The sequence below is a fragment of the Otolemur garnettii genome, unplaced genomic scaffold (genome assembly GCF_000181295.1).
Source record: "Otolemur garnettii isolate 467f Iridium unplaced genomic scaffold, OtoGar3 scaffold00030, whole genome shotgun sequence".
Classification (NCBI taxonomy): Eukaryota; Metazoa; Chordata; class Mammalia; order Primates; family Galagidae; genus Otolemur; species Otolemur garnettii.
This window is the reverse complement of record NW_003852425.1, coordinates 2,011,874-2,027,801: the sequence shown is the minus strand read 5'-3', so window position 1 is coordinate 2,027,801 and position 15,928 is coordinate 2,011,874. Positions and strand designations below refer to the sequence as shown.

The following is a 15,928-nucleotide window of genomic DNA, read 5'->3' as shown; positions in this document are numbered from 1 at the left end:
CTTAGCCGGTTGAGCTATAGGCGCCGAGCCGGCTTATGTTCTTTAGATGTAAGAACAACCATAGATTATTGAAATAAGAACTACTAAACTTGTGACTTATGCCTGTAATCCTGGCCTTCTGGGAGGCCGAGGTAGGTAGATTGCCCTGAGCTTGCTGGGGTGAGACCTGATTTCTAAAAAAAAGTTGGGCATTGTGGTGGTTCCTGTAGTCCCAGCTACTTGCGAGGCTGAGGCCAAGAGAATTACTTGAGCCTAAGAGTTGGAGGTTTCTGTGAGCTATGATGCCAGGGCATTCTACCCAGGGCAACAGCTTGAGGCTCTGTCTAAAAAAAAAAAAAAAAGAAAGAAAGCTGTGCATCTTGACATTTTCTTCATTGGTACCTTAGTTGTGTGCATTTAAATAAGTATAGAACCATTGTAGAATTGCCTATGATACTGTGTGAAATTTGTATTTTTGCCTCTAAAAACTTTTTATTCCTTAGGGCTTCTGTGTGTAATGTACTGTTGACTTGCTGCAAAGATAATGTGTGCCGTCTTTGGGTAGAGACATTTTTACCAAATGATTGTTTGCTGTACGGAGGTGACTGCAACCATTGGACTGAACCAATTAATTTAACAAATAACTTCAAGAGAAATGCTTCCAGTAAAGAACGAGTTCAGAATGCTTTAGAAGTGAGTGTTTTTGTTAGATGTTATTTTGTATAAATTTAAAAACCTAGTACGTTACCTTTGGTAATATAATATTGTAAAAAATATGTATCTTAAGAAAATCTCAGAAAATTTTCAGTTTTATTCAGTTCAAAAAATATACTTAAAGATTTTGTCAAGAACACAAAAATAACCCGTAATTATGAAATTAATCTTAAGTCAACTGATTTATATAACACTGATGATTGCAGTTGACTTAACTGAAGTAACATAAAGTAAATTAAAATCTGAGGATGTAGGGGGTGCCTGTGGCTCAGTGAGTAGGGCGCCTGCCCCATATACTGAGGGTGGCAGGTTCAAACCTGGGCCTGGACAAACTGCAACAATGATAAAAACTAGCTGGGCGTTGTGGCGGGTGCCTGTGGTCCCAGCTACTCGGGAGGCTGAGGCAAGAGAATTGCTTAATCCCAAGAGTTGGAGGCTGCTGTGAGCTGTGAGGCCATAGCATTCTACCAAAGGCAACAAAGTGAGACTCTGTCTCTAAGAAAAAAAAAAAGAATCTGAGGATGCAAAGATTTCACTATAAAATGTCTTGGTTTATTTTCCTTAAACCAACCAATAAAGCTTGGGTAGTTTATCATTTGTTAAACTTAGACCTGTCCCCTGCCCAGAACTTGGGGTCTTTATTTTACCCATTAGTGTTGAGAGTAGAAGTCAATTTTTGATGTTTAGACTAATTAAAAATAGAATAATACAGATTCTTCTTATTTTCATAATATTGAAAATAGGAAGTGACTTAAAATTATTTATCTTTAAATGTTTTTGCATGATTCTGGGGCAACTATTTTTCAAATTTGAGTAGTATTCTAATACTTTAGAATCTAATTGAATATATACTGCATACCTGGTCAACAACAAACAGATGGTTGTGTATAGTAAAGAGCGAAATGAAGGTCTTGACTGGGAGTCTCAAGACTTTTTCCACTCTTACCTCTGCCTCTTGTTAGCTTAGGTGACCTTGGGTGCTCTATAGACTGTCTTATCATGTGAAGGATGAGAATAACAATGTTTGCACTGCTTTCCTCATGGGATAAATGAGATGGTGCTTTATAAGTTACAAAATACCCTGCTGTATAATGGTAATATCATTCAGTCATTTTGGTCATAGGCGTTAGCTGTGGAGAAAGAGGACATTGTATGTAGAGACATCATTATTTACATACATAGTATTAGAAAAAATGTTTAAGAAATTAATTTTAAGCAAATAAAAACTACAAAGGTTAAGAAATACAGGCAGTTTAAGTCTTAACCTTATTTTTCAGTATTCCTATTTGCTATATGAAAATACTGAAAAGTATTTGTACATGTAAAATTGTCTGAGAGCTTGTTTGGAGGTTCTAGCTGGGGAGCACAGCTACATGTAAACCCTTGGCTGGAATGGTCCTCCTGTGTCATGGAAGGTTGTCCTTTTTGACTGAGTGTACAACTTCAGGACAGGCACACGTGGAATGGTGAGGGAGTAGACACCCGACTAGCCGGCCAGGTCAGCCTTGGCTATCAGTGGAGTCACAGATGTCGTAGCCAGATTGTCCTCATAGCCATATAAAATTCTCTGAATTAGCATATATGTAATGTCTAACGATGATTATGTAACCTACACATTTATATGACTTATAACAAGATAGGCATTTGTTTTACTTGTTTTTATTTGCAAAGGTAAATCTGAGACATTTTCGGCGAGGTCGGAGGAGGTCACTTGCGCTTGTAGCACACACGGGATATCTGCCCCATCAGCAGAACCCTCATCACGTCCACAGGAACACTCCACTCCATGCCAATGCGCTTTGCCACTTCCATATCGCAGCCAGCATCAACCCAGCCACAGGTAATAAAGCATTGCTTAAAATGTGTAGTCCCAGCCACTTGGGAGACTAGGGTGGGAAGATCGCTTGAGCTCAGGAGTTTGAGGTTGCATTGAGCTCTGATTGACACCATTATACCTGTCTCAAAACAAAAACACTAAAAAAAACCCCATTGTGTTTGATACTTGATTTTGGAGCCATTCCATAAAAAAGGTAAAAATAACTGACAGTATGACTGGAAGAATTAAGAAACAATGTGGGCTCGGCGCCCATAGCTCAACCGGCTAAGGCGCCAGCCACCTACACCTAAGGTGGCGGGTTCGAATCCCCAGCCCGGACCCGCCAAACAACGACAGCTGCAACCAAAAAAATAGCTGGGCGTTGTGGCGGGCACCTGTGGTCCCAGCTACTTGGGAGGCGGAGGCAGGAGACTCGCTTGAGCCCAGGAGTTGGAGGTTACTGTGAGCGTGATGCCATGGCACTCTACCCAGGGGGACAGCTTGAGGCTCTGTCAAAAAAAAAAAAAAAAAGAAAGAAAGAAAGAACCAATGTGGCTGTAGTCAGGAATGTACTATTAGATTGAAAGACCTGGAATATCTGGGTCCACCTATGAATTTGAAATTTAAGTTCTTATCATTTTAATAATTTTTTTATAATAAACAATAGTCAAACTGGGGCATTTAAAATAGAACCTTGGAATGTTGCTTGAAAAAATTAAAGATAATTTGCATATGATAAATGTCATCTGTACAGAAAGTGAAAGTTAAAAGAGCCTTCTTTCACTTCTACCTAACTTAGTCCCTCTTCCTAGAATATAACCACTATTAACAAGTTTTTATATATTGTGGAATATCGTTAAGCACAAATTAAATATAACTTATTTCCAGGTAGCACACTAGATTTACAGTATTGCCTTTTTCAAAGAAACATAGAAAAAATTATGGTCCACTAGTTACTTGAATAGAATTTTTACATCCAGGCAAAAGAAGTACTTTGTTAAGTAGAAGTGTAGAGATACTATGGTAGGAATGAAAAGTATTAATATTTGCTGATCTTCTAGCTTTTATTTGGTAGACAATGGTCTTAGCTCTGAAAGAATTCATGAGCCCAGAGTCAATTCTAAGGTCAGTGGAATAATTTTGAAGTTCTTGGCTAAGTAAAGGACAATATTATTAGAATAAAGAAAGCTTGAATTCTCACATTAATGGGAAAGGCTGAGGGACTACTGGAAAAGAACCCTAATTTCTGAATGGCCTTGTCCTGATTAGCTTCCAGTAAGGAAAACTCTAAAACCTTTCTTCAGAGGCAAGTCCCAAAGGAAAAAAATAGAGCAAAATAAAGTAATATTCTCAGCAGCTATATTAGACCCAATGGAGAATTCCTTTCCCCAAAGAATAAGATTTGACTTAACTTACTTGCCCATCAATAGAAAGAGCCATAGAAGAGTCATAAGATCATGTTCTTTTCATTCTAATTCTTATACCTTTTCCATAAGGATTTTTCACTAAAGTGACTTCAGTCAAATTTTTTGAGTGGAGTCAGGACCTAGAAGAGATGTGAGTTTCCTTTTAGTCAGAATGCTTCTGCTAAAAGCCAGCATTATATAACATCCTTCTTGTGTAGTTACCAACTCGGCCTGTGGTCTACCAAGGGTGTTGCTGATTTCCTTTGGGTGTATTTTAAGTCAGATATCAGAAAATCTTACCCAGGGCTTCTTTGGAATATTCCTTCAATCTCTGATAGTCCTGTGGAGACAAGTGGGACTAGCAGTGCAGACTCAAGACTCATTGAGGGTTTAGATAGTGGTAGGAATTGAGACCGTGATGATAAAACACAGGTGCAGTTCTTGCTCTCGTGAAGCAGGGGCAGATAAATATTAATGTAATATTTATACTAAGGAGTATATATTTATAAACAGAAGCTCTTGGACTATATATATCTATCCACTCTTAGCATCTGCCTCCAATAGAAGGGGCAGGAGAAAGGTTCTTTTATCCTTTCCTTTGCTATCCATCTCCTGTAGTATTCTTTCTATTGGTATCTAACAATAGATACATTGCTTGAAATAATTCATGTTATTCATTTCTTCTTTCTTTATTATTTTATTGTTGTTGTTGAGACAGAGCCTCAAGCTGTTGCCCTGGGTAGAGTGCTGTGGCATCACAGCTCACAGCAACCTCCAGTTCCTGGGCTTAAGTGATTCTCTTGCCTTGGCCTCCCAAGTAGCTGGGACTACAGGTGCCCGCCACAACACCCAGCTACTTTTTGGGTGTAGTTGTCATTGTTGTTTGGTAGGCCGGGGCTGGATTTGATCCCGCCAGCTCTGGTGTATGTGCTGGTGCCTTAGCCACATTTTTTCTTTAAAAAAAGAGATTTATTTTGCATGAAGTTGCATCCTGTCTAGCCTTTACAGTTCAGCATATCACATCATGATCCATATTTGATTTAATATGATACTTAAATCTTTCCTTGCCTGTACTAATTAGGAATTATTTATTACAGCTGACTGGATTTCTACTTCAGGGTGCTCAATTTAGTAATTATTTCAAAAGTGATTCCAAAGAGCACAAAGAGCAATTTCTTTTTTAACTGAAGAGGTCTGTCTTGAATTCTTTCTTCGAGTATGAGAAGGGAACCTCAATTTCATACTTTGTGACTTCAATTTTTTTTTTTTTGTTTGTTTGTTTGTTTCAAGGCAGAGTCTCACTATGTCACCCTTGGTAGAGTGCCGTGGTGTCACAGCACTCAAACTCAAACTCGTGGGCTTAATTTCGAACCTGCCAGCCCTGGTATATGTGGCCGGCGCCTGTAGCTCAGTAACTAAAATTGTGACATCAATCTTGATGCTAATAAATAAGTAATATCTGTTTTAGAATTAGATGGTCATTAAAGAAGTTAATATAATCTAATAACTAACAAATTGTTGCTATTGAGATACATATATCAGTAGTCCTTTGACATCATCATTATACATGATTATACATGATATATATATCATTTTTCTTTTTCTTTTTTTTTTTTCTTTTGCAATTTCTCGCTGGGGCTGGGTTTGAACCCACCACCTCCGGCGTATGGAGCTGGCGCCCTACTCCTTTGAGCCACAGACACCACCCTGATTATACCATTTTTCATTATAGATCAGGTTAAAAATTTGTTTCTTACCAAAATTTATGATAAATTAAGATTTTCCTATTAATATATCTACAAATTGTAGATTTTTTTTCTTTTTTCTTTTTTCTTTTCTTTCTTTTTAGTCACTTTATTGTCCTCGGTAGAGTGCTGTGACATCACAGCTCACAGCAACCTCCAACTCCAGGGCTTAGGCGATTCTCTTGCCTCAGCCTCCCTAGTAGCTGGGACTACAGGCACCCCCACAACGCCCGGCCATTTTTTTGTTGCAGTTTGGCTGCGGCCAGGTTCAAAGCTGCCATGCTGGGTATATGGGGCTGGTGCCCTACTCACTGAGCTACGGGCAGTGCCCTATAGATTTTTTTCATCATGAGAATAATTTTAGGATTAAAGATAACATGTATGGTTAAATAAATTATGCTATGTGACCTAGAATATGTAATTTTATCTACTTTATAATAGGTATGTTAAATTTATCATTTAGTTACCTATCATTAATAATAACAGTGGCAAACATTACCCTGTCAGAAGTCAACAGGTTAAATAAAATATTTCTGAGGTTTAAAGATAGATGTAATGTCATTATAAAGTATTTAAACCCATACAATGTGCAACACCAAAAATGAATCCTGAGGTAAACTGAAGGCTCATCAGTTGGAATAAATGTACCAGCTTGGTGGCAGATGTTAGCAATGGGAGAGGCTGTGTGTGGGGGACAGGGTATATGCTTATTTCTATAACTAAAACTGCTCTAAAAAAAGTCTTTTAAAAAGACCCTCAAAAACAAGTTAAATTAAAAAGTAAAGAAGTAAAGAGAAGGTAAATGTCATAGTTAATAATAAAAATGAGACATGAATGTTTCATATGTTAAAATGGTAAAAATCTTAATTTTGTGATTTTTTTTTCTTCTAGACATTCCACTTCTTCCATCTATTACATCTCTGAGTCTAAGTGAGAATGAAGAGAAGAGCGGCCCTTTTGTGGTGCATTGGCTAAACAATAAAGAACTGCATTTTACCTTGTCCATGGAAGTCTTTTTGCAGCAAGTTAGAAAAAGTTTTGAGCAAGCATCTTCTGAGGCCAGTGTGGAAGACTCTAATCAGACAGATGTAAAATCTGATGAAGGTAAAGCTTTAAGAAGAATGTAAAATTTAAAGTTTTATTCAAAATAAAAGTTTTTATCTTAGGACAAAAGAGTTGCTATCAGAAATAAACTACAAATTGCAATGACCTTAATTCATGTATGGACTAACTCATTTAATAATCCAGTATAAATGTTGCTCTTCCTTGTGGCTTTCATCCATATGATTTAAGGACTCAGGGACCTCATTCCTGTCGTTTTGTCAGCCCCTAGGACTTTGCTTCTTAAAGGCTTATCTGTAGACTGGCAGCATTGGCATTGCCCAGAAGCTTATTGGGAATACATATCTTAGGCTCTACATGGATCTTCTAAACTAGAAGCTGCCATCTAATGAAATTCCCAGGTCATTAGTGAGTACATTGAAGTGGGAGACGCATTGTACTTAGGGCCTGGAACTCTTCTGCATTCAGCCTTAGTTGGTGTGGAGAGAGAAGGAGAGGGGGGAGTGTAGCTGTCTCTCAGTTGCCTTGACTCAGAAGCGATGCAGTCACTTCCACTCTTGTTCTCTTGGCAAGAGCTAGTCACGGGGCCTCATGTAGTTCCTGACTGAGTAGGCTCCCTGTGCTGAGGACTGGGAAGTCTGAAATGTTTTGGGCAGCGGGCCATCTCTGCAACAGTCTATGGTTCGTAAGTCTGTTTTTTAAAAGTTTCATTTTAGGGTGGTGCCTGTGGGTCAAAGGAGTAGGGCGCTGGGCCCATACGCCGGAGGTGGTAGGTTCAAACCCAGCCCCGGCCAAAAACTGCAAAAAAAGAAAAAAGAAAAGTTTCATTTTAATTATGAGATTGTACCAGGTACATGATCATAAGGGAGAAAAAAAATCCAGTGCAGACAAGTGTAAGGTTTCTACATTGTTAAGTTTCTTGAGTATCCCTCCAGATTGATTCTTTTCTATGTTCATTCAAACATAAAGACTGTTTTTTTTTTTTAAGAAGAAAAAGTGTTCATTTTTAAGCAAAATTAACATCCCAAAACTTTGTTGTAATTCAGTCATTAGTGGCAGTTTTTCATTTCATTATTTTTAATAGCTCCTAAGTAGTTCATGTCTAAGAGAAAACTTTTAGCAATTCTTCTGTTAAGAGACATTTAAATTGATTTAAGTATTTTTTGTTGTGCTAATAATGGTACAGTGACACAACTTTGTGTGAATTGTTCTGTAACATTGAACTAGATAAGTAGATAAGTAGTGTGTTTGACTGAAGGTTGAGTAGCTAATTATAGGATATCTAGGTTCAGAAACCAATTTATCTGTTTTCGAGTTTGACATTAGTTCTTTTACCAGTAACCCATTGTCTCACTCAGCCCCGTAAGACCTCTGATTAGAATTAATTCCATTGAATTTATATTCCAGGAGCAAAGTTACTTTAAAAGAGGAACCCATTTCTTGTTAATATAAAATCTATATGTTTTTCATCAAGAATGCATTTATAAAGGTGTTTCTTAACTTAGAGTGATAACATGATTGTGTTTACTTTGTTCATGAACTTCTTTTTGTTATAGAAACGGATGATTGTGTTGATGACCTGAAAATAAATCATGCAAAGAAGGAATTGGCTGGAGATAAAGTAGTACCGAATTCAAGTTTTACATCCTTACCGTCAGCTGCCATTGATCATCAGATTGAAGTCCTTCTGTCTGAATGGAGTAAAAATGCAGACATGCTGTTCAGTATCCATCCCGTGGATGGTTCTTTGCTGGTTTGGCACGTGGATTGGCTGGATGAATACCAGCCTGGCATGTTTCGTCAAGTGCAGGTACTATTATTATGATCTCTGGACAGCTGTTTCTTGTTGATGTGGTACTGATTTATAATACCTCTTTATGTGATTTCATGTGTTCTAATACTTGCTTTCTTAATTCTAGGTGTCCTTTGTTTCCAGAATTCCTGTAGCTTTCCCCACAGGTGATGCGAACTCTCTCTGTAAGAGCATAGTGATGTATGCCTGTACCAAGAATGTTGATCTGGCTATTCAGCAAGGGAAACAGAAACCTTCTGGCCTCACTCGTTCTACATCAATGCTTATCTCTTCTGGTCACAATAAATCTTCTAATAGTTTAAAATTGAGTATTTTTACCCCTAATGTTATGATGATTTCAAAACATGCTGATGGTTCTCTGAATCAGTGGCTGGTCAGTTTCGCTGAGGAATCTGCATTTTCTACAGTTCTTAGTATTTCCCACAAATCCAGATATTGTGGTCATCGCTTTCATCTTAACGATTTAGCTTGCCACTCAGTGTTACCCTTATTGTTGACAACATCACACCATAATGCTTTAAGGACACCAGATGTTGATAACCAGAAGCAGCCTTTTGATGCTGTAAATACTGAGGAATGTTCTTTGAAACAACAAAATAAAAACACCATTGATATGGCCTTTCAGGATCCCAATGCAGTTTATAGTGAGCTTATTCTCTGGAGGGTTGATCCAGTTGGGCCACTGTCTTTTTCTGGAGGAGTATCTGAGCTTGCTCGGATTAATTCTCTTCATGTTTCTGCCTTTTCCAACGTGGCATGGCTGCCTACTCTTATACCCAGTTACTGTCTAGGTAAGCATTGTGATTTTTATTTAAACAGTTTAGATTTTCTGATATTATCACTAAAGGGTTAAATTCTAAATCTAAATACTTCCTAGGTGCCTACTGCAACTCTCCTAGTGCGTGCTTTGTAGCAAGTGATGGGCAGTATCTGAGATTATATGAAGCAGTTATTGACGCCAAGAAACTTTTATTTGAGCTTTCTAACCCTGAAATTTCTGTAAGTAATGGCTTTTGAAACAGTTTAAAGTGTATAATATGGGTCCGGTGTGGTGGCTCACACCTGTTATCCTAGCACTCTGGGAGGCCAAGGTGATTGCTTGAACTCAGAAATTTGAGACCAGCCTGAGCAAGACTGAGACCCCCATCTCTACTAAAAATAGAAAAACCTAGCCGGGCATGGTAGCATATGCCTATCGTCCCAGGTACTTGGGAGGCCGAGGCAAGAGGATCACTTGAACCCAGGAGTTTGAGGTTGCTGTGAGCTAAGACAATGCCCTAGCACTCTACCCAGGGTGACAGAGTGAGACTCTGTCTCAAAAAAAAAAAAAAAAAAAAAAGCATGTATAATATGATGCTTGTAGATACTTTATCTGTATTTATTGAGCATATTCTAGAATTGTGACATATATTTGTAATAAACATTTGTACTTTGTTTTATTTTTTTCACATTTGTACCCACATACTATACCTTTATAACTATGAAAAGCTCTTTTAAAAAGTTCATTCAAAAAGTAGAATCTAGTCTCTTACAATATATGTTTCTATAATACTTCTTTGTTTATAGACAAATGGGCACTACTGACAGTGTGATATGGAAGTCATGTTGGTTCATCTGCAATTTTTTTCCAGACAAGGGGAGCTAGAATAACAGTAGAATTTTAATCTTAATCATAAAAGGAAAAAGTCCTCCACTTGGTTTCAATTCAGGCAGGAGTCCTTTGAATACTGTTGCAAAGCTTTTGCCTTATGAGAGGCCACACTTTTTTTCCTGTACCAACCTAATAGTAACCTATAGGCTGCCTTGTCCCCAGAGGCAGGCTTCTTCTGGACTGTTGAGTTTCCTATTGAAGCCATCTCTCCAGCTACCAGTTATGTATTTGTTAATGCTCTAGTTACAGAGTTGCATAAATGTCAGTGGTCTGTTCTAGTCCTATTTTTTCCATAAGTTATTTTTAAGATGATTTTGCAAAACACAGGTTTTTATTTTATTTTATATATTTTTTAATTTCTTTTTTTTTTCATGTCACAAAACAATGTTTAGTTTTTAAAATACTTTAACACAGGGTCCAGTGTGGCCTCCTGGGTTCAGGCAGCCCCCAGTAACACCTGTCTGTGTGGAAGACTTTAAGGGGGTGGGAATTCCTGGTAGGGTACAGAGCAGAGGAAACCCAGGTAAGAGCTTAGGGAAGCTCAGGAGCTCAGGGAAGCTCAGCAGGCCATTTGGGAAAGACTGATGAGTGCATCCTTCTAAGTGGAAACAAGTTGCTCTTAAAGAAGAACACAGGTTTTTAAAAACACGTAGTATTGTAGTGGAAACACATAGTGTAGGTAGTATTTACTGAGGGTCTTCTATTTATCAGGCATTATTTTAAGTACTGGGAATTTAGATGTGAAGAAAACAAACAAAAATTTGTATCATAGAATTTATGTTCTAGTGAAGAAAGATGAGGAGAAAACAGATATATTAACTAATACAGAGAGAAACAATGTTGCAGAAACAGTAGAGCTGGCCAAGTAAGGTGCAAGAGCCTGGTTTGGGATGTGTAATTTTGAGTTGCCTATTGACATCCAAGAGACCCAGTGGGCTGGTTTCTGGAGTTCAGAGGAAAGTCTGTCCTGAAGATATAAAATAGTTGTCAGCATGTGTATTTAAAGTTGTAAAGATGAATGAGATTGTTGAGGAAAGAGTATAGTTGGAAAATAAAAGTGATAGAAAGATTGAATGCTGAAGCCTTCTTAGTTTAAAGTAGGGTGAATGTGGTACATAATGCAAGCCAAATGAACAAAGTATCTCAAGGAGAAGGGAGTGAGCACCAGGATCAAACGCTGCTGATGGAGCAAGTATGATGAAGGTGGAGAATTGGTCACAGAATTTAGCATTGTGAGCTTGACAGAGCACTCAGAACCTAAGTGGCTTAAGTCTGTATCTGTAAATGGCATGTCAGCTTGTTTCTTTAACTCCATTCTTCCCTTCTCAAAATGAATGCTTTAAAAAGACCTGCTTCTTAGAACATTTCCAGGAAATTGAAGTCAGTTTTTCACTTTTTGGGGTTTGAAATATTTCGCCCCCTAAGTTAACCAAGCATTGCCTTTACTTTTCTCTGTACCAACTGAGCTATACTTCTTATTCATTGCTGTGTAATTCTTGTTAAGGTAAAGCTTGGAATGTTTATAGTTGAAAGAGACTATGTTAGCACCAGTTGAACTTTATTACTCCTGAAATGTTATGTGCTTTGCTCTTAATCACTTTTGAACTTAGTTGTTTAGTAAAGGACATATCAATTTTTTAAAAAACAGAAATATGTTGGCGAAGTGTTTAACATCGTCAGTCAGCAGTCGACAGCCAGGCCAGGATGTATTATCGCATTAGATCCCATTACCAAGCTTGTAAGTACTTTTTCTTTTTTGGTGGTATATAAAATGTGAAATTATTATGTATAAAATCTCTATATAAATTGGTATAATTTGATATTTTGCTATGGATAGCATACATTGCACATTTTATGTACTTCACACTAAAAAATCAGATTATAGGCTCGGTGCCTATAGCTCAAGTGGCTAAGGCACTAGCCAAATATGCCAGAGCTGGTGGGTTTGAATCCAGCCTGGGCCTGCCAAACAAAAATGACTACTACAACCAAAAAATAGCCAGGCATTGTGGCAGGCACCTATAGTCCCAGCTACTTGTGAGGCTGAGGCAAGAGAATCACTTAAGCCCAAGAGTTGGAGGTTGCTGTGAGCCGTGATGCCATGGCACTCTACCCAGGGTGACAGCTTGAGGCTCTGTCTCAAAAAAAAAAAAAACAAAAAAACCCCAGATGTAGTGTATTCACAATCAATTGAATTTTCAAACTCTGCCTCTTAAACACATTGTAGATATTAATAATGTCACATGACCTTTAGATTGAATAAAGTGCTTTTATGTTCTTCATGGTTATGAAAATCACTAAAAGAACCACTTACATAAAATGATACTTTTTTTTGCATTGGTATAAAGCACATTGGTGAATATCACACGTTTTTTTAATTGTCAAGACTCATTGTAATGAAAGCAAATTATCTTGACCTAGGCTTTTTCCATTTTCATAAGGTTATTCTGGTCCCATAGACTTAACATGATGAACTTTTGAACTTTGATTCTGCTTGAATATTTCTTTATGAAATGCAGTAGAACCTCCATAGTTGGTCACCTTGCTACATTCACCACCTCCTTAAATTGATCTGATTTTCATAGATTGGACATGTACCATGAGTACATATCAGTATCAGTACCTTGGCCTAGTTCCATATGTTGACCAACTCCATATGTTGGCTAGTTTGTTCCAGTTCCTTGGATTGGTCAACTGACAGAGGTTCTACTGTATTTATTTTTTCCCAGTTACTTACTATTAAATGAATAACACGTGTATCAACTTATGTTGGTATTTATTTACATTCAGCATGGCAGAAAAACCCAGCTGCTTCATGTTTTTCAAGAAGACTTCATTTTGAATAATCTTGAAAAGAAAAGTCTAGGAAAAGACAGCATTTTATCTAATGCAGGTAAAGAAAAAACTTTCATGTAATGAGAAATACTACATATAATATGATAGGCAGTTAATAAAGATGAATTGATATAATATTTCACATTGTTTATTTGAAGTTAAAATTGTTCTGTGTATCTTTTTATTCTTAACCAGGAAATAAGCATGAAAACAATTAAAGTGGTTTCTCAGTTAAGTGTTTTTAACCTGCATAGTAGAAATACCTTTTCATTAATGTGTGAGTGCTCTTTTCCTGGATGAGGTCCTACCATATTAATTTGGGTAATGTGGATTCCTGGTCTTTTAGAAACTAATGTAAAGAAATACCTTCAAACTTAATTTAAAGATAAGTTTCTTAATACTTTTATAATAAAACAGTTTAAAAAAAATTATTCAACTCAACATTAACTGTTACTATGCATGAAGGAGAATAGAGGTAAATCTCTTGGTCATTAGTCTCAATTACAAAGTCAAACCAAACTCAAAATTCACTTTCCCAAAGACCAGAATCTTATATTGCCCAGGCTAAAGTACAGTGGCACAATTTTAGCTCATTGCAACCTCGAACTCCTGGGCTCAAGTGATCCTCCTACCTCAGTATCCTGAGCAGCTGGAACTACAAGTGCCATCCACCATGACTGGCTAATTTTTTTATTTTTCATTTTTCATAGAGACAGAAATATAAATCATTATGTTGCCCAAGTGAGTCTCCAATTCTTGGCCTCCAGCTGGATATTTTTGGTTTGTAGTTTTTAGCTGGGTCCAGCACCCTACTCCTTTGAGTTACAGGCACTGCCCCAGGTGGATAATTTTGTACATAATGAAGATACTTGTTTTACAGAATTTGAGTTATAAAAAAAGAAAAAACTTGGATTAAAAAGTATTGTTTAAAAAAAGGTTTTTTACCAGGTAATAATATGCCACTAATTTTACAATATACGTTATTTTAGAAAGATTTATTTATTTAGAACAACTTGTATGCAGTTAAACTGAAATTTGAGCTGAGAACTTTTTTTTTACTTACATATTGTATAATGAATACTTACATTTTTTGGTCATTAGATAACTATCATAAATTAGTTAATTCCTTTAATTTATAGAGCTTGCTTCAAAAAATGTAACACCATTTTCGTCATGTGTTGACTTAGAGTATATGTCACATAGTTCCTGTCTATTTTGAAAATTCCCACTTCATGTAGCCTAATCTATGTTAACAATTTGATCATGATGACTGTAATATATGACTTTTTGAGCTTGTCAATTTAAAAATAAAATTTATAGCTTGGTGCCTATAGCTCAGTAGTTAGGGCACCAGCCACATACACGGAGGCAGGCAGGTTCAAACCCAGGCTGGGCCTGCTGAACAACAATGACAAGTGTAACAACAACAAAAATAGCCTTGCATTGTGGCAGATGCCTGGAGTCCCAGCTACTCAGGAGGCTGAAGCAAGAGAATCACTTAAGTCCAAGAGTTAGAGGTTGCTGTGAGCTGTGATACCACTGCACTCTACTGAGGGGGACATAGGGAGCCTCTGTCTCAAAAAAAAGAAAAATAAATTTATATACAGCATATATACTGTTGTAAAAATTTTGAATTAATACAAATTCATTTGGTGAATTTGAATGTATTCTATAATGCCACTTTATACTAGAGACTTAAGGAAAATTTTTTAGTTTTCTTTATTTTTAAATCTTGTTAATTTAACTTGATATGTATAGTAAGTTGTCTGATTTTTCTATGTTAATAGTGAAAAATATCATTCATACCAGCAGGCAGCTCACCCAATGGATTTTCTGAAAAGTTCTATCTGATTGTAATAGAGTGCACGCAAGACAGCCGTTCCCTGTTACACATGTGGAATTTACATTTAAAGTCAATTCCTGTCTCGTTGGGTGAGTCTTTTTTCAAATTAAACATGATTAAACAGTTCAAAGCAGAATATTTCTTAGAGTCATTCTTATTTAATGTTGATAATTATCTATTCATTTAATTCAAAACGCAAACTGATTTTCTCATTTTCTTACTGTAAAGAATCATAGTAATATTTTTACTCTTTTATTTTTTATAAGGAAGTTGTGGATTATAAAATGTAGCAATTGTAATATTTATAGAGTTCCCTTGTTCTTATGTTTTATAGATGAAAAAGTAGATTCAAAAATATCTGAAGCAGTGTGTCAGCCAGAAGAGCACTATTCTTCTTCTCCAGAGAGGATCCTGTCTCCTTTCTCACAGAAGTATCAGGCTTGCAGGGCAAATCTCCAGAGTACCAGCAAGTTGACTCTGTCTTCAGAAATGGTTTATAGCCAAGAGTTGAATTTGCCAGAAGGAGTTGAGATCATAAGTATTAAGCCATCAGCAGGTTTGTAAATTTTATGAAAAGAGACTTAATTTTGTAAATCATGAGTGTTTACCAGGTATTTAAAAATAGGCTGCTGCAACTACCTCTTAAGTCCACATATACCTAGACATGGAAATAATAAATTCGAATGCCCGAAATTGAACACTTAAATTTCTCATTATGTTTTCAGATTACTCTGACATTCATCAGCCAGTTTTAAGTCTTAACTAGTGATGTCTAAAACAAATTTTCATTGCCCTTTCATGAAGAACAACTGAAAAGTTTCTGTAACAAAAGTGATAACTAAATTGTGCCTTATTTGCAAACTTTGGGAGTTGTACCTTATGGCAAACTTTGGAGCCATATGCTAGTAAGAAAGATTCTGAGTGTGCAGTTCCTGCTGTATGTGTGTATTTAAGCATCCTTATTTTAGTCCAGTGGTTTTCAGAATTTCCTCAGACCAGCGGCTTCAGCATCCTGGGCACTTGTTAGAAGTGAAAATTCTTGGGTCATCTAGAATTACCAACTC

At 36.8% G+C, this 15,928-nt stretch overlaps 1 protein-coding gene across 1 annotated transcript in view; it reads left to right on the top strand.

Annotated features, from left to right (window-relative positions):
- DMXL1 (Dmx like 1) overlaps positions 1-15,928 on the top strand; it is a 157,712-nt gene that overhangs the window by 38,865 nt on the left and 102,919 nt on the right. The window contains exons 9-18 of the mRNA XM_023512698.1: positions 483-672; positions 2,365-2,533; positions 6,552-6,764; positions 8,279-8,532; positions 8,642-9,326; positions 9,413-9,534; positions 11,835-11,924; positions 12,977-13,079; positions 14,834-14,953; positions 15,199-15,420. Of these exons, the coding sequence (XP_023368466.1) occupies positions 483-672; positions 2,365-2,533; positions 6,552-6,764; positions 8,279-8,532; positions 8,642-9,326; positions 9,413-9,534; positions 11,835-11,924; positions 12,977-13,079; positions 14,834-14,953; positions 15,199-15,420 (2,168 nt within the window). The remainder of the gene's footprint in view (positions 1-482; positions 673-2,364; positions 2,534-6,551; positions 6,765-8,278; positions 8,533-8,641; positions 9,327-9,412; positions 9,535-11,834; positions 11,925-12,976; positions 13,080-14,833; positions 14,954-15,198; positions 15,421-15,928) is intronic.